This window comes from Bos indicus, chromosome 14, assembly GCF_029378745.1.
Source record: "Bos indicus isolate NIAB-ARS_2022 breed Sahiwal x Tharparkar chromosome 14, NIAB-ARS_B.indTharparkar_mat_pri_1.0, whole genome shotgun sequence".
Taxonomy (NCBI): Eukaryota; Metazoa; Chordata; class Mammalia; order Artiodactyla; family Bovidae; genus Bos; species Bos indicus.
This window is the reverse complement of record NC_091773.1, coordinates 31944595-31970435: the sequence shown is the minus strand read 5'-3', so window position 1 is coordinate 31970435 and position 25841 is coordinate 31944595. Positions and strand designations below refer to the sequence as shown.

Genomic DNA, 25841 nt, shown 5'->3' with positions numbered 1-25841 from the left:
CTGTAATCAGAGAACATTTGTTTGACATGAAGTCTCTGACATTTGTTGAAACTTATTTTGTAGCCTGGTATTGAGTTAATTTTCATAAAAATTCTAAGTGTGCTTGCGAAGCAAGTCTGATCTTTTGGTTACTGAGATATAAGATTTTTAATTTAAAATCCTTATGATATCCATTTTTGCGATACATATTTTGATGCTGTTTAATTGAATGCATTCAGATTAGTAGCATTTATGTCTTCCAGTAAACTGAGAATTTTATTAGTATATATGGATGTACATATGTACATACATATGTATAAAGATATTTTTATATTTCTACATTATATATAGTGATATGTATATATATATTAATATATTACCCCCCCAAAATGGTTTTGCCCTAAATGTTTTGCTATTAATATAGTTATACTAGCTTTTTTCCTTTAGTATTTGTATAGTGAGTGAAGTGAAAGTCACTCAGTCGTGTCCGACTCTTGCAACCTCATGGACTGTAGCCCGCAAGGTTCCTCTGTCCGTGGGATTCTCCAGGCAAGAATACTGGAGTGGGTTGCCATTTCCTTCTCCACGGGATCTTCCCGATTCAGGAACCAAACCCATGTCTTCTGCATTGCAGTCAGATTCTTTACCAACTGAGCTAGTTTTCACTGTTTCTATTTTATGTCTTTTGTAACCAGTACTTAGGAGAATACTTCTTATTATTCAATATTCAGGCTCTTTTAAGCTGGAGAATGTAATCCTTTTTAATTAACTATATTTACTGACATGTTGTCTTATTTTTTTCTTGAAACTATTTTTTCCTGATGCTTTTTCTGTGTTTTTCTGCCTTGCAGACATTGTACTTCCCTCAGAACTCCTTTACCTTTCTCCTGTTTGTCTGAAATATTTCATCTATATGGAATTGATAACCCCATCAAAGTATCTTTCATTTCCTTTCCTTCTCAGGAACTTCCTCTAGCCAGTCTTTTATGGCCAGACCCTATGAAGATCTCGAGTTGAGCACTCTAGCTATGAGTTGGATATGTTGGCTTTTACTTATAGTAGATACCTTGATCATGTGTTCTACATATTTTTTCTCATGAACTCTTCTTCAGCAAAGTTTCAGATGAAAGAATTCTGCATGGCCTGACTTGAGGGTACATCTTTGTCTGGAGAAGTCTTGCATTTATAACTACAAAGTACCTTCTTATCAAATCTTACTAGTGTGTAGTTGTTAATTCCTGCTCTTTAACCGAGGCTATTGTCCTTTGAAGGTCTAGTTTTATACTAGAAGCTTGGTTCCAGCTCTGAACTTTGGACCCCAGATCTCAGCCTGATTCCCCATGTGGTTGTGACAGATTCCCACAATTCTGATACCATCACAGCTCACGTACACACAGCTCTAAATGGCATTTTCTTCTTTATTTTAGGCTCCTGGGAATTTCGCTTTACATTTCGCTCTACTTTAGAAGGAATGTTAGCTATATTTTATTCAGCTTTTTCTAGCTATCTTGCAGCAGAAGATGTTAAGGTTTTCTAGCTCTCTTTATTGCTGGAAAAGTAAATCCCATGGCAAGTTGGTCATTAGCATGAAAATGTTAGTTGCTCGGTTGTGTCCAACTCTTTGTGACCCCATGGACTGTAGCCTGCCAGGCTCCTCTGTCCATGGAATTCTCTAGGCAAGAATACTTTCAGTTCAGTTGCTCAGTCATATCCAACTCTTTGCAACCCATGGACTGCAGCACGCCAGGCTTTCCTATCCATCACCAACTCCAAGAGCTTGCTCAAACTCATGTCCATCGAGTTGGTGATGCCATCCAACCATCTCATCTTCTGTCATCCCCTTCTCCTCCTGCCTTCAATCTTTCCCAGCATTAGGGTCTTTTCAAATGAGTTAGTTCTTTGCATCAGGTGGCCAAAGTATTGGAGCTTCAGCTTTAGCATCAGTCCTTCCAGTGAATATTCAGGACTGATCTCTTTTAGAATGGACTGGTTGGATCTCCTTGCTATCCAAGGGACTCTCAAGAGTCTTCTCCAACATCACAGTTCAAAAGCATCAATTCTTCAGTGCTCAGCTTTCTTTATGGTCCAACTCTCACGTCCATACATGACTACTGGAATAAACATAACTTTGACTAGATGGACCTTTGTTAGCAAAGTAATGTCTCTGCTTTTTAATATTCTGTCTAGGTTGGTCAGAACTTTTCTTCAAATACTTTAGTGGGTAGCTACTTCCTTCTCCAGAGGGTTTTCCCATCCCAAGGTCAGGCCCAGGTCTCCTAGCACTGGGAGCAGGGTCATTAGCATACACTGTCTAAAAACTTTTAGGATCTTGTCTTTATTCCTGGTATTCTAAAAATCCTTATATATTGATCTGAGTTCTCCTTTCTTCTCTAATCTGTCTTTATGCTCTTAATTCACCAGATGTTGGGCATATGATATATTTTCCTGTATTTTCTCTATTTTCTATCTTTTTACTATTTTGCTCTACATTCTGGGAAATTTTCTAAACTTTTTTCTAAGATTATATTGGATTATAAGTTTCTGCTCTTTTTTATTCTCTAACTGTTCCTTTTTTAAAGCATTTGCTTTCAGGGCTACGGCCCTGCCTCAGCTCACTGGACTGCTTACATCGTGGGCAGGCGAGCACCCTGCACTGATAAGCTAGAGGGAAGAGTCTGCGAGCAGCCGTGTCCTCATGGCGCCATGAGGTCCTCCAAAGGCCTGCCACCAGTATCTGCGTCCCCAGGGAGAGTCCCCATTACACTGGCCTTCAAAGCCAGACATTCTGGGGGCTCAGTTTCCTTTGCAGGAACCCAAAGTGAGGCTCAGATCCCTTGTTCCTTGGGAAGAACTCCTGCAGTTGTGATTATCCTCCTGCTTGTGGGTCACCTACCCAGGGGTGTGGTCGTGACTATACAGCATCTCCATCCATCCTACTGTCTCACTGTGGTTCCTTCCTATACCTTTCCTTATAGAAACTCTTTCCTGCATTTCCTGTCATTTTCATTGATAGCTGCCCTATAAATTGTTGTAATTTTGCTGTGCCCTTGTGTGAAGCAGGGTCTCTTACTCCACCATGTTGGCCACCCAGGTACTTTTCAAGTAACAATAACAACAAGTAGTTAAGGGTTTTCAAGCTGTCACTATGACAGGCTCTCTGCTATGTATTTTACTTCTATTGTTCCAGTTAATGTTACCAAAAAAAAACCTGTGAGTAGGTTTTAGATTTACCTTCACAGACTGGATGAGGAAACTAAGATTCAGAAATGTTATGTGAAAGTGAAAGCCACTCAGTTGTGTCCAACTCTTTGCGACCCCATGGACTATTCAGTCCATGGAATTCTCCAGGCCAGAATACTGGAGTGGGTAGTCTTTCCCTTCTCCAGGGGATCTTCCCAACCCAGGGATTGAACCCAGATCTCCTGCATTGCAAGTGGATTCTTTACCAACTGAGCTATGAGGGGAGCCCCCAGAAATGTTAAAACCTCATCCAAAGTCACACAGCCCGTGCTGCCAGCACTAGCATTCCAGCCTAGAGTCGTTGGATTCCCAAGTCCATGCTGTGAACTTTTACTTTAAAGTTCCTCCACCTCTTAAACAGATCTGGCTACGACTGGTGGTCATAGAAGGAAAGGAATGTGTGGGAACACCCACCCAGTTCCAAGGTGAGAGACTCTGCAGAGGAGCATCCTTTCCTGGAATATCAGTTGGCCATGGCAGTAAAGACCTGAGGCAGCTGGTCTGCAAACAGCCTTAGGCCATCCTGACCAGGCTGCTGATTCTAGGTTGTGGTCAGTATCCAGGGTCACCCAGCTTTTCTGCTCAGAGCCGGTTCATCACTTCATCCAGATGGGATCAGGCCCTAAGGAAATGACTGATGGTAACCCGCCCACAGTGGGCTGATTTGAACTTTGAAATACCTGCATATAGAATTCATAGGGCAAAAAGCCCTTAATGGTAAAGACCAGAATGTGAAAGCCACCAAGCAGATCCTCTTGAACACTAAGGCAGGAAACTGGAAGTTGTTTCTAGTTCTGGGATATTTGCAGGAAATCCTGGAGATACTTACCCAGTCAGTAAATGATGGTACTGGAGTTAAACACATTCTATAATACCATTCAGTAGCCCTGCATCCTTGGGAAAGGACTCTGCCTCTCTGAACCTGAGTCTTCTTGTTCATGAAATGTACAATCAACTCGTTTCCCAAGGTCTTATAGAAAAGATTAGAACTACCTATAAGGTGGGTGGCACTTTGCAAAGCTCACGTGAGTATTACAGGGGTATTACTATAACTTAGACATAGGAGTCTCCCGCATCTTAGTGTAGGCATCAGCCTGCCACCCAAGACTGAAATATCCATGTTACTTACCCAAGTACCTTTTCCCTAAAACATTACTGGAGAAAAGTCTGGTAATTCATTTTAGTTTACTAATACCAAAACAAAATACACTTCCTGATTTTTGCAGATTCTTTTTTGTTGGTTTGTTTTAGACCAACTGCTTTCTGGTGACGTTTCCTAGGAAGGCTTCTCCAGGTCAGGCAGTAGGGGACATTTCTTCCATGGAATTTTCCTATGGAGAAGCTACGCTCTTCTGTGGAGTGAGGATTCTTATTTTAGCATATGCCCCAGAAAACAGCACTCACAGACTCATCACCAGAGTGGTTATTCAGATATTTCAGGTTCCTGTGGCTCTCCACCCTCTAAATACAGCACTATTTCCTCATCTCCACAGGTATTAGGTGATACACCTTAATAGCAAGATCTCTCTCTGTAATGGGTTTAGAGGCAAAGATGATTAAAGGATTAGAAAGTCTTAACATATAAAGAAAAGTGGAAGACAGAAAGGTACTTTGTCTCACAAAAGCAAGAAACCAGTCATTCCCCACTGAAGAACAGAACAAGGGGAAAAAAAAAGTGTGCTTCAGTGTAGGGATTAAGAAAATGTCTGAAAATCTGGTTAAATGTGGATATGAGTTAAATCAGGATAGTGTCGACTCTCATCTTTGGGAAACATAAAAGATGTGGTTTAGATGCATCAATTGGGGACAGTCTGGTCCAGGCCTGGACATATCCTTGCCCAAGGGCTGGCAGATGGATCAAATGACCTCTCAGCATCCCTCCCAGCCCCACACTTCTGTCGTCCTATGCTTGTTGGACTAGCACGTTAGCTGCATTAGACTTGCCCTTGCAAGTTAGTGGAGGAGGCAGCTGCCTGAAAGAAAACAGGTAAACTCTTTTTGTCCCCAAAATAAATGCCTCTGTTTCAGGGGGCTTCCCTGGTAGCTCAGAGGGTAAAAAATCTGCCTGCAATGCAGGAGACCTGGGTTCAGTCCCTGGGTTGGGAAGATCCCCTAGAGAAGGAAATAGCAACCTGCTCTAGTATTCTTGCCTGGAGAATTTCATGGATGGAGGAGCCTGGTGGGCTACAGTCCATGGGGTCACAAAGACACAACTGAGGGTTGCATGATCCTGCAACAGATCAAGACCAGAAATGCAGGAAGAGGGAGTCCCAAACAGAAGACATGGACATGACCTGTAAAGACAAACTGTGCCTTACTGAAAGTGCAGCTCTTGGCTTGTATAGCAATGAGGCTCTCCTCCATCCCAGCTGAGTCCAATTCAGTCTTTCAATGAATGAGCAGCTCCTACTAGGCATGGAGCACTAGACAGGGTACCACAGACTCTACTGTAAGCCAAACAGTGATCTTTTGCTTTCTGGCAAAACACTGAATGAGTGATGAACATGTGGTCAGTTACCCTGCAGGGTCTGCACTTATGCAGCAAATGATGACTGAGTTGCTAAGATGCACAAGGCATCATGCCAGGCACTTGGAATGGGTTGGTAACTAAGCAGACAAATCCGTTGCCCTCATGGAGCTTACATTCTGGGAAGAGACACACATGATGAAAGACACACGAGATTCTCTAAGAACTGTGACAAGGAGCCCTGCCCTGGCTGACAAGTACCCACCATACCTGAGAAAGGGATGTTTCTATTGGCATGTGAAAGCTGAGTATGAATCGGTGAACAAACTTGCATCATGGGAGGAGGCAGCATTAGGAGAGCACTCCATTTAAAGATACCGAATGTTGTCAAGGGACCACAGTCTGCTTTATAGTAAGATGAAGGGTCATCTATGTATTCCTCTTTCTTGCTATTATACAAATATTAGTGCAGTAAATAATTTTAAACAATATCAAAGTCATACTTAAAACTAGTTTATCTCATTTTTATCTTATGACTAATAGATTGGTATTTATTACTTGTAAATTATGATCAGATTCTATATGGATGTGATATCATTTGGACACTAAATTCAGAATCAACTGAGAATTCGACCCTGATGATGAAAGCCTTGAGTCTAATTCTAAAATGGCTTTGGTATTGCTGTAAGCCAACAAGATGATGTGTTTGACACTGTGACGTGGATCTTTCCCCACCGACATTGACTGTGAATTATAGGTTGGTTCCTGCACTACAGGTGGACCTGTGGCAGCCCGGAGGTGTCTCCCAGATATCACAGGGAACAGTTACCGATGTCCACATTCCCCACAATGGCTCCCGAGCCCTGTTAACCTTCCTGCAGGAAGCCAACATCCAGTACAAGTAAGCGTGCTTTTTCATTGCTTAATTCATTTATACCCAATTGAACTGAATGGCAACTGTATTTAGGTTATGTGTTAAGTGCCAACAATAGTGTTTCAGGTTCTGTTTTTCATGTTGGGGAAGGCAACATGGATGTGGAACAGTTCTATTTACCAGCCATGAGCTTCTTTCTTAGTGTAACGGTGGAGGGGGAGCAATCACACTTCTCTATCATTCACCTAAGTAATCAGTGTACACATGGGAGGGTTTTACTGTGTGGGAAGAGGAGAGTAGTTTATCCACGCCTAGAAGGTGGATGCGGGCAGACAAAAGCCAGACTCTGCAGGAGCTGCATCGGTTGGACAAAGGGTGAGACTTGGGACCTTGAAGGCAGAGGGGAAAATGCAAGCAAAGGCGAGAAGCAACACAGTGAGTGCAGGTCAGGGAGTAGGAAGAAAAGGTGCCTGAGAGGTAGGGCGAGGGGCCAGGTTGTGGGAAGCTGCTGTTCAGAGTTAGGAACTCAGACCTCATCTTATGGGTGATGCTGCACAATCGTAGGATGTGAGCAAGGGAGCCACATGTAACTGGGTGGTGGGGTAGGAGGAGACCACAGAAGCAATCCAAGTGAGAGAATGAGGACTGTGAGTCAGGACCAGAGTGGCGGGATCAAAAGAGAATTCCAAAAAATATTTCAGAAGCAAAACCACCTGGACTCTACATTTATTGGGATGTAGATGGAAGAGGAAGAACTCTTGGGTGATTCCAAGTCTTCTGTCTTTGGTGACCAAGTGGATAGATTTGGATACTTTGAGTTTTTTTTACAGTATTAGTTAAGCAGTGAGTGTGAAACAGCTGGAAGATAGTCCCAATCATCAAATAAGAAACAAAATCTTCTGAGATAAGGGATGTCAGTGGTGCCCAGTGCCACAGTGATCTGCAAGAAAAGGACTGATCAGTTACCTTCAAATTGGGCAATGGAAGTTTCACTGGTAACCCTCATGGTAGGATTAGAGTGTCAGGAGCAGAAGACAGAGAAGTGAACAGGAGGTGAGAACACAGCAGCAGAGCAGACTATTCTGTGACTCTTAGAAGTTACAATAGGGAGAGGGCAGAGGTGAGGAAGATGCTAATTCAGTGACTGCCTGAGATTTGGAGTGTGGGTAGGGGGCTGAAAGTGCTGTGACCAGCAGGGAAGGAGGCAATTGATGATGAAAGACAGAATGCACAGGTGAGGGAGTAGTTTTAAACGGTAGGAAAAGTACTTTATCCTATAAGACCAAAGAGGTAAGTGTGGGTCTAGTTAAGATTGTGGAGAAGAGAGTCAACAGGTTAAAGAGATAGTAGTCATCATAGTAGTGGCGCTAGTGGCTCAGTCGTGTCTGACTCTTGTGACCCCGTGGACTGTAGCTCACCTGGCTCCTCCGTCCACAGAATTCTCCAGGCGAGAATACTGCAGGGGTAGTCATTTCCTTCTTCAGAGGATCTTCCTCACTCGAGGATCGAACCCAGGCCTTGTGCATTGCAGGTGGATTCTTTCCATTTGAGTCACCAGGGAAACAGGGCAAGAGATCATAACTAATAGCCCAGTTTTCTGGATGAACTGAGAAGCAAAATTTATCACTTAGAATAAAGAAATAGGGGTAGGAACCAAAAAAAGTGGTTGTTGCAGAGAAGAAAGATTGTAGCACTGATACAGAGTTGACGTTTTGTTGGTTAGAACCACAAAAAGCTCAAGGTGATAAGGACATTAAGGTTACTAGTGAGATGCTAGCTCAAGTATTCATCTGTGGGGTCTAATCTGGATAGTCTAGATTAGAGGAGGATCTAGGAAGAATGATGGAACACTGGGGTGCATGTTATTTTTTGAATTATGGTTTCTTCAGATATATGTCCAGGTATGGGATTGCTGGACATACGGTAACTCTATTAGTTTTTTAAGGATCCTCCATATTGTTCTCCATAGCAAATGACACATACACAGTACTATAAATAAACTAGCTGACTAATTAACTAAATAAACTAGGACCTACTGTGGGGCTTCCCTGATGACTCAGTGGTAAAGAATCTGCCTACCAATGCAGGGGATGCAGGTTCAATCACTGGGTCAGGAAGATCCCATGGAAAAGGAAATGACAACCCACTCCAGTATTCTTGCCTGGGAAGTCTCATGGACAGAGGAGCCTGGAGGGCTACAGTCCATGGGGTCAAAGAAGTATTGGACATGACTTAGGTCCTTTGTTGTTGTTTAATATCTAACTGTAGAGCACAGGGCACTCTACTCAATACTCTGTAATGACCTAAATGGGAAAAGAATCTGAAAAGTGGATATATGTTTAACTGATTCACTTTGCTGTACAGCAGAAACCAACAACTTTGTAAAGTAACTATATTCCAATTAAAAAAAAATTTTTTTAATGATGGGACAGAATGGAAGAATCAGGGCATTAAGGTATTTACAGTGAAAACAGGTTTAGTGTGACTGAGGGCAACAAGTTAGAACAAAATACATTTTGATAAAGTGTAGGCTGCTGGACATTAAGAGTTCTGGAGTAGAATACTTGTGACTGGTGACAGGATTATAGGGGGAGCAATGAAGGAGATGGCTGAAGTGGAATGGAGAGCATTGAGGCTGATGCAGTCAAGACAGAGTGAGGTTAATCACCATAAAGCCATCTCAGCAATCTTGAATTTCCTTGGCTGATGGCAAGATTAGAGGTGGGGAAAGAGAATGTATTCCTGAGACAGGAAGTAGCAGGGAGGAGCCAGGAGTTAGAGGTAAGCAACCAGGAATGACACAATGCTGAAGGGAGGATGAACTTTTCCTGGAAGTTAGAAGGTTAATGGAGCAGTACCAATGGTACCCAGGAGGATGCTGACAAAGTAGAAGAGAAAGTCACCGAAGAGTCTGTGTCCTTGAAAGAGTCCAGTTTCTGCTGGTGCAAGAATATGAGAAGAGGGAGTTCTCTAAAGAGATTGGAGAATGTAGGAATTTTATTTACAATCAAAGAGAATTCCAGAGAGCACAAAAGCAAAGGATGGGAGGAAGAGATGGAGAGAAAGTGCAAAATCTGGGGGGAGAAATGCAGGCTAGTGAATGAGTGAGATGGGAAGGAGTGACTTGCTCTTGGTTTGGAACCCTATGATTTTGGCCACAATTGTAAATGACTAACCAGGTGCTGCCAGTGGTAAAGAATCCGCCTGCCAGTGCAGGAGACACAAAAGATGCAGGTTCGATCTCTGGGTCAGGAAGATCACCTGGAGAAGGAAATGGCAACCCACTCCAGTATTCTTGCCTGGAAGATCCCATGGACAGAGGAGCCCAGCCAGCTACAGTCCATGAGGTCGCAGAGAGCCAGACATGACTGAGCACACGCAGCCTCTCAACTACTCCAACTTTTAAGCTAGTGTTTTTACTGCCAGAACTGGCACAGAGATCCCCGGTGAGGCCCAGGAAGGGTTCAAGGCTCTCTCAGCCAAGGGAGAGAGCTCTAGTCTCTGTGAAAGCCTGGCACAGAGGGTTCAATGGGGCAGTAACATCCTTCCCTGGCCCCAGAGATATTTGGCTCTCAGAGCGATAGGCACAGCTTTATGAAAGTACTGATGGGCTTTTTGCAGAAAGGTATTTTATCTGTGCCTCCATAACAGGGCAGAGTCACAGCTATGCATAAAACCATTGTTCACATTGAACACATTTTAATCACTGCTGTAGCTCTGAAGGCAGGCTTTGATTCTCTGAATGCCTAGCAGGGAAGAGCTTATTTCTATAGGTCCTCAATAAAAAACTCAAATGCCTCATTAATTATTATTTGGAAGAAAAGAATATACCAGTTATTTTAACAAGTCTCTATTTCCATTCAACATAGGTCATGTGGAACTGCTATAGAATAAAATATACCCTTTATACCACAGAGAATAGAGTTTTAAAAAATGAGAGTTTTAAACCAGTGGTCTCCTCCTGGAGAGCAATCATTTAGAATTATTCATTTTGTTGGCATGAAGATAATAATACATAGGTCAATTAAATTCCCCAGGGCTGGTAGGTATAGATCATTCTAATTGATTTATATTATTGTAGCCTGGGATATTTTCCAAAGATTATAATTTACTCTGTACAACTATACATAATGTATAGATATACTCATCTTTATAGCAGAGATAATGTGGCCTTATGTGTCTGGCCCCTGGGTGATCAACCCCTCTTAACAACATGACCTAGGAAATGATTCCTTTTGCCACAAAAAAATTTCAATAATTTTTTAAATTGAATACCTTTAAAAAAAATGGTAATGGAATTTCAAAGTTTGACACACACTCCCTTGTCCACCCTAGAAGCTTTGGGAAGGTGATTTTGTACTAAGTGATAATATCACTTATATATAGTTCTTAATAGATCTAGAAAAAAATTTTTTGACTATTTCAAAAGGAAAACAACTCAATGAAAATATAATCATATTAAAAAAGCTTGAAACAGTACACTTTGGCATGTTCATTGACTTTTTAAGGAAGTATATACTATACACTGGGGCTTCCCAGGTGGCACAGTGGTAAAGAATCTGCCTGCCAATGCAAGGATGCAAGAGACGTGGGTTCGATCCCTAGGTCAGGAAGATCCCCTGGAGAAGGAAATGGCAATCCACTCCAGTATTCTTGCCTGGAGAATTCCATGGACAGAGGACCCTGGAGGGCTACAGTCCATGGGGTAGCAAAGAATCAGACACAGCTGAGCACACACGTGATTAGAGTAGAAAGAGTAATCAGCCATAAGGAAACTAAGAAACTACAGCTGTTTTTAAAAAAAAAAAAAAGCCATTTGGACCCCATTTCATGGGCCTCTCGTCAATCTGCTGGTTTCCATTGGCCACTTTGACAAGAAAAATGGGGCCAGACCTGGTGTGACAGCGCGGCGGTCAGGAAGCTGTTCCCAGGCTACAAATGCTCCCACTCTTGTGACCATAATTGCCTCTCAAGTCAAGAAGCTGGTGATTGGACCCCAGAGTTCTGAGTCCAGACACCTGACAACCTCTAAACAGTCATGTTTCTGCCACCTCAACATGGTCACACCAGCAAGAGATGGCCTCTGCACTATTCGTAACTTCCTCTCTTGGCAGGGTTCACAAATTCATACCCAGAACCATAGCTACAATAGATGCTGTTGACCACACCCAGCACGGACACTCAGGAGCAAAGAGGATGCACGGACCAGTCATATTCTAATGCTTTCTTCCATTTTTATTTAATGTGGAAACTGAGAAGACTGAGAGCAGTCAGTTTCCAGATTAATTAGCCTAAATTACTGGTTTCCAGATTGTTAGCCTAAATTTGAGCTCAACTATGTATTAAAATCACCTTGTGAGCTTTTCATAAATGCCTGATACCTTTACACAGAGATTCTTGTGTAAGTAGGGCTCAGTGTGGCATATTTTTTAAAAGCTCGTGGGTGATTTTTAAAGCAGCCTATCTTGAGAATCACTGGCCTAAATGAATGGATAGATAGCAGAGCTCCAAAGACCAGCTCAATTGAGGGCACCTGGAAATTTTAAAACAAGACTGAGAGCTTAAGTGTTGATTCATCAAAGAAGTTAATACTCAACTAGATTGATTCCACAACCTCAAACTGAAAAACTTCATAATTTTCTTACTTTGGTTACAACACTAGTTAGAAAATATTACAGTAAATCTTGTATAGGAGCAATTATCAATTAGAACTATTCTGATTATTCTCTGAATGGGGATTTCATTATATTATTAACAATATGTTAAGTCATTTATCGACTGATAATGATAAAGAATTCATTCAGAAGCGTGATTTTTCATACTGAAACTCCTGGGAAAATATTAGCTTTTGAAGGGGTACAATGCCAAACAAACAGATGGACCAGCATCAGAACTTCAGAAATTTTCTGGGGATGAATATGAAGAATGACCTTGTGCCTGCTCAGTCGCTTCAGTCGTGTCTGATCTTTGCAATCCCATGAACTGTAGCCCACCAGGGTCCTCTGTCCATGGGATTCTCCAGGCAAGAATACTGGAGTGGGTTGCCATTTCCTTCTCCAGGGGACCTTCCAGACCCAGGGATTGAACTGGTATCTCTTGCATATCCTGCATGGGTAGGTAGGTTCTTTACCACTGAGCCACCTGGGAAGCCCACTCTTGCCTTAAGGGGAAACAAATTATCTGTGCTTGTTTATGTTTAAAAAGTCTGCCCACTTTGGAAATAATACAAAAACAGGACACTAGAGCTTCGTTTTGTAAACATTCTGTAAAGGTCTTTATACCTTTGAAAACTTTTGTGTGTTTGTGTGTCTTATGTTTTTAAATTGAAACTTCACAGAGATTCTTCTGTAGTTTGCTGGGTTTGACAAATCTATTTACTATCCACCCCCAACGTCCCCCGCTTAGTTTCCTGAAAGAGATAGAAGTATCCAGGAGAAATGGATAGATGGTACCGGTAAGGGAATCATAGCTAAAGATTGCCTGCAGTAACTGGAATTTGTTGATAGTTTATAACCATCTCAGCTCTAATCAAACTTGCATTTTTCTTGACCACCCCAGATTCGCTCACAACACAAGAAGACTGGACGTTGACAAAGAGACGTTCATTTGGTTCTTTACAGCCACACTGGCAATACTGTAAAATTCTTTACCCATGCAAAGCTACTTTCATATATAATTTGTTTCCTTGAGGGAAGAAAGAAAGAACTAATACAGATCATGTTCAGACTGACAATTTAAACTCCACTCATATTTTGAGCCCCAGCAAGCAGCTACCAAACAAGTTTACCAATTCTGTGCCATGCCACCTTACCTTAATTTTTGATGTTTCTGAAGTCAAACATTGAAACCAAAAGGACAGTAAGCTAATGATAAATCCCCGATTAAATGCTTTGTCCACAGTGCGTCCTCAGTTAAATAACGAATGAGTAAATCAAGAGGAATGTCCTACACCCAGCATGACCCTAAGTAAATCTACTTCTTTTGTAGACCAAAAAATTGTCTTGAATTTCTTGAATAAAGTGGCTTTCATGGGTCAGCTTTGAAAGTCATTTAAAGATGCCATTATATATTGCTTTAATAGCCCTGAAACCACCAAGCAACAAGTTCTTTGGAATATAAAATAAGAAAGCAAAGTTTTTGGTTTTCTTTTTTTTTTTAGCTACCTGTCCAGCCCAGGAAAATCAGTGAGAGGCTCTTTAACATCTTTAAGTAAATAAATGAGCACCTTGTTACTTCATGGTGCTCTAGTTGGTGGAGGTGAGTGAGCACTGGGGGAACGAGCCATATCTAGCTCGGACATCTCATCAAGGATATCAATGACTGCAGCTGGAGCTATTCCACACATTTCAGGGACCCTGGAATCCCCGACCCTCGCCACAGCCTTCAGTTCCCAAGTGCATTCGCTTTGCTTACCTGAACTTGTCTTCTCTTGGCATCCTTGATACTGTCAGGCAGTAAAAGTAGCTTTTTCTGACTCTGGTTGTTTCTTCTGTTTCCTCTTGAAGCTGGCAGCTTCTTCTTTCCCTTTTCTGAGCTCTGGGTCAAGTGTGCTAGGTAATGACATAAGGAAAGTCTTTCAGTGACAAATGGCACAGGAACAGATAGAAACAGCTGAAAAGGAGGCTGCGGCAAGGGAGTGGAGGAGCTTGTCTCGCTTCATTTTTCAAAATGTTGCACTAGACTTGAGTCTGTTTTGAGTTCACATTCCAAGTTCAAATTCTGGCTTTGCATCACTAGCAGAATGACAATTGGCAAGTTCTTAACCCCTTTGAGGCTTGGTGTCCCCATTTGCAAAGTGGAAATAACCGTATGAGGTAGGTTTTATTAACTCAGTTGATGTATGTATTGGGATGGCCAAAAGGTTCATTCAGGTTTTTCTGTACGATGTTATGGAAAAACACGAACAAACCTTTTGACCAACCCAATAAAATACACAGCACAGTGCCTCCCACCTGGTAGATGCCCAGTAAATATAAGTGTTCCCATCATTCCATTCTTGTAGCTACTCCATCAATGGTGGTTATTATTAGTATCATTATTACTTGGGAACATCTGTTCTGTAATTTTACATTTAATATTCATTATACCATTTATTTAAGAATTGTTATTTTCTGAAAAAGAACATCTTCCCCACATTTGGTATTTTTAGAAATGTCAGTCCTGGTTTTCTTTTGACTCATTTTTATATTTTCTCCATTTAACTGTAATCATGTCTATCATTTCAAATCCAGGATCCTCATAGAAGATCTTCAGAAAGTACTGGAAAAGGGAAGCAGTTTGCCAGCCTGGAGAAGTCGAAGATCCCTCTCTGGATATAATTATGAAGTTTATCACTCCTTAGAAGAAGTATGTAATCAAAGGACTTTTTGTGGCTTTTTTTCAAGTGCCTCTTTATCATTCAGGTCTCAGGACTGGGGAGAAGCATAGGGACACAGGCAGAAGTTATGTGAAGAATACTTAAGCTCTTACAATGTCCAGGCACCTCAGTTCTCTTCCATTAAGCATTTTATATGAGAAGTATATACGAGAAGTAGCAAAAAATTTTAATTTCACGTGCTTTACCCAATCCACCCCTACAATGGCCAGGAGAAGTGCAATGGAAGAATGTGGTAATGCTGCTATATACTCAGCCCTTGGTATCCAAAGGACATTGGGTGCAGGACCCCCTGTGGATTCCAGAATCGTGGATACTCAAGTCCCTCGTGTACAAAGGCATGGTACAGTCAGCCCTCAGTATCCACCAGTTCAGCATCCAAGGATATGGAGGGCCAACTGTAATAACAGTAATAACACCCTAACTGGAAATCCATGGAATGTAGAGCTAGCCAGAGTTTGAGGGCAATGGTTTGGCTGAGCAGTGGAGTAAATTTTGATGTTGGCCCCATATCCTCTGCAAATTTGAGTCCCCCTAAAGCCAAACGGCATGTGTGGCTCCTCAGAGCCTGTTAGCTTGTTGTTACTTATTTTATCTGGAAAACATAGGGACCCATCCTATTGCTGCTGCTGTACATCTGGGCAACAACTAGTTATCCTTCAAATCTCAGTTTGTGCAAGAAGACAGCTGGTTCTACTCTCCCAGATGGGCCAGAACTCCCTGTCCCAGCCCCAGCATATTACCTGCACCCATAGTACATGGATGTGAGACCTAACATAATTTTTAATTATGATTAAGTACTTGATTAATGCCTTCCTCTCCTAATAAGCTGCAAGGGCCCTGGGGGCTGGCCATTGCTTTCTTGTTCACCACTGTATCTCCAGTGTCAAGCAGAGACTTCCAAATAGAGGGTCGTTGACAGAATGAATAAATGAATGAGTACATAAATTTTTTCATTCTTCCCCTGAATTCTGAATTGAGCAAAGGAATGCCAGTCATAGAAGTAATGAGATCCTGTTATATTCTTAAGAGAATGTTTGGTTCTCTTGATAATGACTTTCAAAATTACGTGCACATATTTTATGTTTTTAACATACATTTTAGAAGCTTGAAGTTAGCAGCAATGGAAAGGATTTAGATAACTTGATACATTAAAGTGCTATTAACATGCACTAGAAAAAGGTCAAAATTTTAAAATATATTAATATAGATAAGTACATATACCTGTGTGTGTTGAGTTACTCAGTCATACATACATATATGTAAATATATGTGTGTTCATGTGCTCATTAGACTAAACAGCGATAGAAAAAAAAGGAAAATATGAGTACTTTCCAAATTTTTTTTTAGACTCTTACAGTACTTTGCCTGGAAAATCCCATGGATGGAGGAGCCTGGTAGGCTGCAGTCCATGGGGTCACTAAGAGTCGGGCACGACTGAGCGACTTCCTTTTCACTTTTCACTTTCATGCATTGGAGAAGGAAATGGCAACCCACTCCAGTGTTCTTGCCTGGAGAATCCCAGGGACAGGGGAGCCTGGTAGCTGCCGTCTGTGGGATCACACAGAGTCGGACACGACTGAAGTGACTTAGCAGCAGCAGTACACATCTTGAAACACTGGGACACTTTTTTTGTGACTTCCTTCCTCTCCTATTGGGCTTTTAAGTCAGAAATGTTACCCATCTTTCTAAATACCTTATTTATCTACCTCAAATATACCTTTTCCTGCTGACAGATAAATGTGTGTGAATGGATCAGTGTCAGTATATTGCTATTACTGGGGAAATTATTCATGGTATACCCTCTGATGTGTGGCTGGATAGACTAAATCTTAAATGCAAAAGATAATGCCTTTTTCTTAGCATCTTCTGTTCAGTGGTAAATTACAATGTATAGGACTTAAACACTTTCCAATAGTTGGGATGGTTTTTCTGAAGCTTACTTCTTTCTTTTCCTCTTAAACACTTGGAGATGAAAGAAATAAATTTTTATTTTTAAACAGAATCCAGAATACATTGATTAACTTTCTGTAAAATTTTGCCATTAAGATGTTAATGACAAATAGTAGTAGAAAGGTATGCTTTAAAAAGGGAACAATATGAAGACAAAGCAGCTATATATGAGAGCAGAAAATAAAGTGTAATTTTTAGTATCCTGAAGAAAATTAAGACTACAAAATTGGCTTTTCATTAAATTTTATACTCCATACATGCTTTTTGAATTCCAAGACCTATTGTCTTTCTGTTACCTTTTGTTTATTAAAAGCTCCATAATTGTGTGAGTCTAATATGGTTTTTAATTTATTTGCTTTTAGATTCAAAATTGGATGCATCATTTGAATAAAACACATTCAGGTCTCATTCACATGTTCTCTATTGGAAAATCATATGAGGGAAGATCTCTTTATGTTTTAAAGGTAAAAAAAATAAGAAATTAGCAACTGAATATTTACTATTCATCTTTTTCAGCTTTGACTTATAAGGAAAAGAAGCAAAATGGTATTTCATAGTGTCTCGTATTTAACATCATCTGGTAATTTAAGACTGGTGGCTTAGATAGTAAAGAATCTGCCTACAAACAAGAGACCCGGGTTTGATCCCTGGGTGCAGAAGATACCCTGGAGAAGGGAATGGCAACTCATTCCAGTATCCAGGCTGGATAATACCACAGACAGAGGAGCCTGGTGGGCTGTCAGTCCATGGGGTTATAAGGTGTCAGGCATGATTGAGTGACTAACACTTTCACTTTTTTCCCACTAATTTAAGAAAAAATATTTTTTCCCTTAAGTTTTTGAGCCATATTTAATTTTTGCCATTTAAGTATTCCAAAGAATACTATTTCTAACTTATTCAGAGTGACGGATGAACTTCAAAAATAATGACCTTCAAAATTATTTGTGGGCTGGTGCTGCTTACAATGAACAGAAGCAAAACTATACAAATGTGTCAGAAGGTGTGCGTCACTCCCAGCCCTTGAGCCTGCATTCTCTTCCAGCTACTCACCTATAGCTCTCCATTCCTTCTCAGCCAAACATCTTAAAAGATTTTCCTACATCACTGTCTCTACTTCCTCACCAACCATTCAGACCCTGGACTCCCTGACCTTTGCCCCGACAACAACTCTAGAACTTCTGCATGACTTCTCCTTGGCTCTCTTCCTGTCTCAGAGCATCCTCTTCCCTTGTCCTTTCTATACATGCTGGTGACCCCAGGGTTCTCTCCCCAGCTGTGCTCTCTGTCTACCTGCTGTCTCGGAAGCACATCCACCGCATGGTTTCAGCTATCATTCCAGACTTATCTGTTCAGTGGACTCTGCTCTCTAGAGCTGGGCATCCTCATCTCGACACTCACCAAAGCACCTCAGACTCACGATGACACCACCGTGCTCCAGATCAGGAAACATGAACCACCCCGAATTCCTCTTCCTTATTCTAACCACTTCAAATCGAACACGAAGAACTGACTATTTTTTTTTTTTCCTTCTATCTTCTGGATTTATCACAACCTCTCCTCTTGTCCTCACTGCTGTTGACCTAGGCTTGTTTCTGGATCTATTCTCCCTGGACTATTACAATCATGGCTTCAGAACTGAACTTCCTCATGAGTCCCCACCCTCTCATCCTCTAACCTAACTATACACACACACCCACATCCCTCCCATAGAATACAGGATGAAGCCTTATCTGTATGTCATATCCAGGAATGTCATCTGTCTCTTGCCTCTGTGTCAGCTTCATCTCCCTTCTTTCCTCAGACCTTAGAAGCAGTGGTTCAAACATGGTGTGCTCAGCTTCTCTTCCAAGCTTGAGATAGATGTCTTCTTTCACTTGTCTGCCAAGCAAGTTTCAAGTCTTACTCTCCTACTCAAAGTCTTTCTCTCCTGAGAAGCCCTCGTTTGTTCCACAGGCAAATGACACATAGCACCCAATGTCCCCAAAGTAACTCCTGCATATTCACATTATAGTGATGAATTGCTGGTATTTCTGCCTTCTCCACTACCATATAAATTCCTCATCTTCTCATCTCAGAATCTCCAAGGCCAAGCACCGTATCTGATGTTTAAAAGGATTTCTTGAAGTGTTAATATAAGTTGAGTGAATTAATGAATGAATGAAAACTAGATCTCCCATCAATGTCAAAAGCCACCTACTAATTAGTGGGTAAGAAACCATGTTATAGATGAAATTTATATAACAAGATTATAAAGAAAAGTTTATTGCTTGATTCTACAAATCAAATTGTTTTGTGTTTCCTTTATGTACTGTAATAAAATTCGACTTTGTCTTCCTACAAGACCTAGCTATTTCTTTAATAGATATTGCTTGGGAATATTTCTGTTACCTTGCCTGGGGAGCGGGGGTTGAGAAAAAGAGGGCAAGGACAAGGAAAAGGAAGGGAAAAATTCAGCTTCTTACTTAACCGCCACATACTATATTAAAATGGAATGTGTGCATGCTAAGTCGCTTCAGTCATGTCCAACTCTTTGCAACCCTATGGACTGGGGACCTCCAGGCTCCACTGTCCTTGGGATTCTCCAAGCAAGAGTACTGGAATGGATTTCCATTCCCTCCTCCAGGGGATCTTCCCGACCCAGGGATCGAACCCGCATCTCTCACATCTCTTGCATTGGCAAGCAAGTTCTTTACCACTGGCACCACCTGGGAAGCCCTAAAATGGAGAAGCACACCTATTTAACCAACTGCCTTTGCCTTATGTATTTTCCACTCCTTTGATTTGTAATTAAGGCAATAAATTTACAGTTTCTGCATAAACAAGCCTGGACTTCTGAAATCGATAGGAACTCTCTTTGTCTTTTTTATGGGTTACCTAATGAACCCAACTCTAGTGAAGTATTATGCTGAAACCATATTAAATTATGCAGGTCAGTGAATCCAAAAATAAAAGCTTGCTTTGGTAACTATGAATACTCTTGTTTTCAGCTGGGCAGAAGATCACGAGCTTACAAAAGAGCTGTCTGGATGGACTGTGGCATTCATGCAAGAGAATGGATTGGCCCTGCCTTCTGTCAGTGGTTTGTAAAAGAAGTAAGTTAAACCCTTTATGCAGTATCCATTTGAGCTAGCCAGTGTTTTTATTCTGCTCAAGGAACAAAACTGGGAATGTGAAGCGAGTGATACCTGAAAATAACACCATAATTTTGTGGATTGCTTTTATGTTTATGAAGGCCTCTCAAAACCCTGGCTCAGATTATCTTCACCTCTGCCCTTGGAGACTGGAATTACCAACCCTCATTAAAGAGAAAGAACTTGAGATTCAGAGTGTTTATGAATTTATGACAAATTAGGAACCAACCATAGGAGCTGATGTATGACAAAATGCTAAAAATTCAACGTATGGTGTTCCAAAACATTTTATCATGTGATATTCAGCATGGAAAATTCTACGTGACTTTTGTTCTCCTTCAAAATGATCTCACATATGCTATAGCAATAAGGAGATGCCCTCCTGCTATGGATCTGTGATTTAGACACCAAAGACCTTTAGCATTTGCGGATGTAACATTCGCTGTTTCAGTGCTTTTCAGTGACTAATGGTTGGTGACTCACAGTGGTTTCTCATTTTCTGGAGGCTTCATTTAAGCCATAAGCCTTATGAGGCTAGTATATTGAATGTGTTCTTATCCTAAGAGTGGGTCAGCCTCAGGGGCTAACATCTTAATACGTTCTGATATCTTTCTATTGTCAAGAATGTAATGACTTTCATGGCTTTCTTTTTCAGTTCAACTTCTTAGTGTTTTGTTTTTTTTAAAGACTCCTAAAAGAAAACAAACTACTAGTACAGGTAATAAAAGTGAAAAATCTAAGGAAAGGAGATTCTAAGCCAGAAAATAACCCTAAAAATTATTTATGGAAAACCATTAATGATACAAGATAGTGAAATATTTCAGTTATATTTCACTATGTTTTATGGGAAAGTGACCTAGTGCAGTTTGTGATTTTGAAGACTCCCCTAGTCTTAGAAAATATGCCTCACAAATGTCAATGCTGTACTAAATTTGTAAAATCTGCTTCTCCACCACTACCAAGCCCACACAAGTATCCATTTTATAATGTAATAATAAAATTTTCAAAGTATTCCCACTCAGTGTATTCAGCAATTCATATTCTCTTAAAACACCATTTTATCCAGTAGGACAAATGCAAAAGCTAACAAACTGTTAACCCTAGCATCTTGTATAAATATCCATTATATACATATAACATTTTCTACTGTCTCAAGTTTCAAAAATGAAAAGGGAATAAATGGTTAAGAACAGAACATCTATTGTTTATAGACTATGGTCCTTCCCAGGTGGTGCTAGTGGTAAAGAACCCAGCTGCCAATGCAAGAGACATAAGAGACATGGATTCTATCCCTGGGTCAGGAAGATCCCCTGGAGAAGGGCATGGCAACCCACTCCAGTATTCTTGCCTGGAGAATCCCATGGACAAAGGAGCCTGGTGGGCTATAGCCCATAGGGTAGCACAGAGTCAGACACAACTGGAGCGATTTAGCACACATGCACGCATGGTCCTGTGTGTTATTATAGAACATAAAATATATCTTCCAAACATTTAATCTCACCCTCACATGTGCAGCCTTTTTATAGCACCTAAACTTAATGTCCATGTGGTAATTGTGTCTCTTCCTATACCAGTGCCGAGGGCAGAGCCTATCTTGTTCATTGCCAAATCCCTAGCACCTAGAACACCATCTGGCACTCAATAATACTTCAGTTATCTGTGAATAAATGGGGATAATGAGAATTCAGTGGTTATGATAATGAGAAATTTCTGGGAGATGACTTGGAATTCATCTCCTAAGGATATGAATGGTACTACCTGGACTTTGCAGTATGCAATATGTATAGCCATACATGGCAGCCCTAGAACCCAAGCTAAATTGAGTCCCAAAGAGTTGATGCTTTTGAACTGTGGTGTTGGAGAAGACTCTTGAGAGTCCCTTGGACTTCAAGGAAATCAAACCAGTCCATCCTAAAGGAAATCAGTCCTGAATATTCATTGGAAGGACTGATTCTGAAGCTGAAGCTCCAGTACTAGGGCTACCTGATGCAAAGAACTGACTCTTTTGAAAAGACCCTGATGCTGTGAAAGATTGAAGGCAGGAGGCGAAGGGGACGACAAAGGATGAAATGGTTGGATGGCATCAACAACTCGATGGACATGAGTTTGAGTAAGCTTTGAGAGTTGGTAATGGGCAGGGAAGACTGGCATGCTGCACTCCATGGGGTTGCAAAGAGTTGGACATGACTGAGTGACTGAACTAAACTGAATTTTCGCTCTCTCTTTTTTGGTGCTTTTCCCCAAATTCAGCAGCTTAAAACAGCAAACATTGATTACTTTCTAGTTTCTGTGGGTCACAATCCAGGTGCAGCTTAGCCAAGTGCCTCGGGTAAGTCAAGGTGTCAGCTGGAGATTGGGCCATCTCAGGCTTGTGTGGGGAATCTGTATCTGAGAGCTCAGTCATGTGACTGTTGGCAGCTTCCATCTTCACTGGCTGTGAGCCAGAGATATTAGTTCCCCATCACGTGGGCATCACCACAGGACAGCTCACAACCCAGCACATGGCTACCCTCAGAAAAGATGAGGCGGAGAAAGAGCGAGCAGCCCAAGATGGAAGCTACGTCTCTTTTAACCTAATTTCAGAAGTGATATCCTATCACTTTTTCATATTCTGTCCAATGGAATACATCACTAGGTCCAGACTGCATTCAAGGGGAGGGCATTAGACAAGAGCACAAGTGCCAAGAAGTGAGAATCACTGGGGGCCATCTGGCACCTTAGAGGCTGCCGGCCGTACCTGGTGGGACTTTCTCCGTAGCCATCACTGTAATGTTTGCATCCTTACTTCAACATGAACTGGAAGAAAACTTATCAAGCCTTTTAAGTTCCTGCTAGAACAGCAGATGGCACAGAGGTTACATAAACACATGTAGTAGTCAGACAGCCCTGGGTTGGAATGCCAGCTCTGCCATTTACTAGCTGTGTGATCTTGGTGGGCAAGTCATAATCATAATCATAATATGTGACACACTCAGTTATTGGGAGGATTCAATTATATAATGTTTATAAAAGACAAGAGTGCTTGGCATATAATAAGCAGTTAATAAAATAAATTCATTTTTAATAGGAGTAGTATCAGCAAGTTGATATTTTAAAATGACCAGAGCATCATTAGAAAGAAAATCAGCAAGGATGTGAAAGAACTTAACACCACCAACCAACAGGATCTAAATCACATTTATGGATCACCCAACAACAACAGCAGAATATGCATTCTTTTCGAGTGCCTGCAGAACATACTGGGGCTTTACCCCAGCTCAGCTGGTAAAGAACCTGCCTGCCAATGCAGGAGATGCAAGAGATACAGGTTCAATCCCTTGGTTGGGAAGATTCCCTGAAGAAGGAAATGGTAACACACTCTGCTATTCTTGTCTGGGAAATCCCATGGATAGATGAACCTGGTGGGTATGTCCATAGGGTCTCAAATAATTGAACACAACTGAACACACACACAGAACATATACCAAAATATTCCATATCACACACCAAGAAACAAATCTCAACAAATTTAAAGGAAGTGAAATCATACAGACTGTGTTTTCTGACCACAAGGAAATCAAACTAGATATTGATAGAAAGATAACCTCCAAACACTGAGAATTTAAGATGCCTCTGAATTACCTATAAGTTAAGGATAAAATCTCAAGGGAAATTTAAAAAGTAAATTGCACTGAATGAACATGAAAATACATACAGCATATTAAAATTTGTGGTACACATCTAAAACAATGCTATGAGGGAAATTTATAGCACTTAAATGTATACATTAAAAAAGAGGGAAATTCTCAAAACAATAAGCTCTCAACTCAAGGACCTAGAAAAAGAGAAAATAAAGGCAAAGCAAGAAGGAGGAGGTAATAAGGACAAGAGTAAAAATCAATGAAACTGAAAACAGAAAATCGTTAGAGGAATCAGTGAAACAAGGAGCTAGTTCTTGAAAAGATCAGTGAAATCAACAAAGTTCTAGCAAGAGAGACAGAAAAAGACAGAACATACAAATTACCAACTTAGGAATGAAAGATATGATTACAGACCCTGCAGATATCAAAAGGATAATAAAAGAATACTATGGATAACTCTACACATATAAATTTGACAACTTAGGCAAAAATATACCAGTAAATAGAAAAACACAAACTTTGACAACTCATCCATTATGCAACAGGCAAGTTGAATATCCCTACTACTATTAAAGACAGTGAATTCATAATTTTAAAATTCAAAAAGAAGAAAGGAATAAATCTCCCTACCCAGATGGCTGCACTAAAGAATTCTACCAAATGTTTAAAGAAGAATAAGACCAATTCTACACACTCACTTTCACAAAATAGGAGCAAACATTTTCAATTCATTTTATAAAGTTAGTATTACCCTAGTACCAAAATCAGACAGACAGTAGGGGGGAAAAAAAAAAAACTAGAAAATAGATTCAGAAATCCTTAACAAAATATTTCCAAATAGAATTTATCTATCTATAAAAATAATTCTGCATCACAAGCAAGTGAGGTTTATTTCAGAGACCCAAACCTGGCTTAATATTTGAAATTCAATCAATGTAATCTACCATACTAACTAGCTAAAGAAGAGAGTCTATTTAATCTTATCAATTGATATAGAAAAATACCTTGACAAAATTTAATAGACATTCATAATAAAAACTCCCAGAAAAGCAGATATAGAGTGGAACTTCCTCAACTTTATAAAAACTATCTATGAAAATCATATTGCAAACATTACACTTAGTGGTAGATAAGCAAATGCTTCCTCCTAGGATCAAGAACAAGGTAAGGATGTCCACTCTCACCACTCCTAATTAACATAGTGCTGAAAGTTCTAGTGAGTAGAAGAGGAAGAAATAAAAGACATACAGATCTGAAAGGAATGAATAAAATTTTTCTATTCATTAATGACATGATTGTCTACATAGAAAATCCCAAGGAATCTATAGGAAAATGGAAGTAACAAGATCACAGGACACAAGATAAACATACAAAAATCAACTGTATTTCTATATACTAGCAGTGAACATGTGGATGCTGAAATTAAAAATACATAATTTATAATTACTCAACAAATGAAATAAACTTAGGCATAAATCTCACAAAACAAGTATAGGAATTATGTGCTGAAAACTATAAAACACTGATCAAAAAAAAATCTAAATATATAGAGATATGCCATATTCATGGACTGGAAGTTTCAACATAGAAAAATATCAGTTCTCTCCAATTGATATCAATGTTTAACATGCTGCTGCTGCTGCTAAGTCGCTTCAGTCATGTCCAACTCTGTGCGACCCGAGATGGCAGCCCACCAGGCTCCCCCGTCCCTGGGATTCTCCAGGCAAGAACACTGGAGTGGGTTGCCATTTCCCTCTCCAATGCATGAAAGTTAAAAGTGAAAGTGAAGTCGCTCAGTCGTGTCCAACTCTTAGCGACCCCATGGACTGCAGCCCACCAGGCTCCTCTGTCCATGGGACTCTCCAGGCAAGAGTACTGGAGTGCGGTGCCATTGCCTTCTCCAATGTTTAACATAATTCCTATAAAAATTCCAGCAAGACTTTTTGTAGATATAGGTGAAATTATTGTAAAATTTATATGAAAAGGCAAAGGAACCAGAAGAGTTAAAACTATTTTGTAAAAGAATCATTTTACTCAACTTCAAGGTATGTAGCTACAATAATCAAAAGTATATAGTGCTGGTGAAGGGACACACAGAAAAATGGAACAGGAGACTCAGATACAGATCTACAAAATGTGCCCAAGTGATTTTCAACAAAGATGTAAAAGCAATTCAGTGAAGGAAAGACTTGCTTTTCAACAA

The 25841-nt window shown here is 40.5% G+C and overlaps 1 protein-coding gene and 1 long non-coding RNA gene across 5 annotated transcripts in view; one reads left to right on the top strand and one right to left on the bottom strand.

The window, feature by feature from the left end:
* The window catches only part of CPA6 (carboxypeptidase A6), a 297362-nt gene that overhangs the window by 196595 nt on the left and 74926 nt on the right, over positions 1-25841 (top strand). The window contains exons 3-6 of the mRNA XM_070802635.1: positions 6463-6587; positions 14792-14906; positions 17250-17351; positions 19875-19979. Coding sequence (XP_070658736.1) covers positions 6463-6587; positions 14792-14906; positions 17250-17351; positions 19875-19979 — 447 coding nt within the window. The remainder of the gene's footprint in view (positions 1-6462; positions 6588-14791; positions 14907-17249; positions 17352-19874; positions 19980-25841) is intronic.
* LOC139186908 (uncharacterized) overlaps positions 1-25841 on the bottom strand; it is a 314423-nt gene that overhangs the window by 216192 nt on the left and 72390 nt on the right. For all 4 annotated transcript variants that reach the window (XR_011570592.1, XR_011570594.1, XR_011570591.1 and 1 more), the window contains one exon: positions 13974-14110. This is a non-coding gene — a long non-coding RNA (uncharacterized lncRNA). The remainder of the gene's footprint in view (positions 1-13973; positions 14111-25841) is intronic.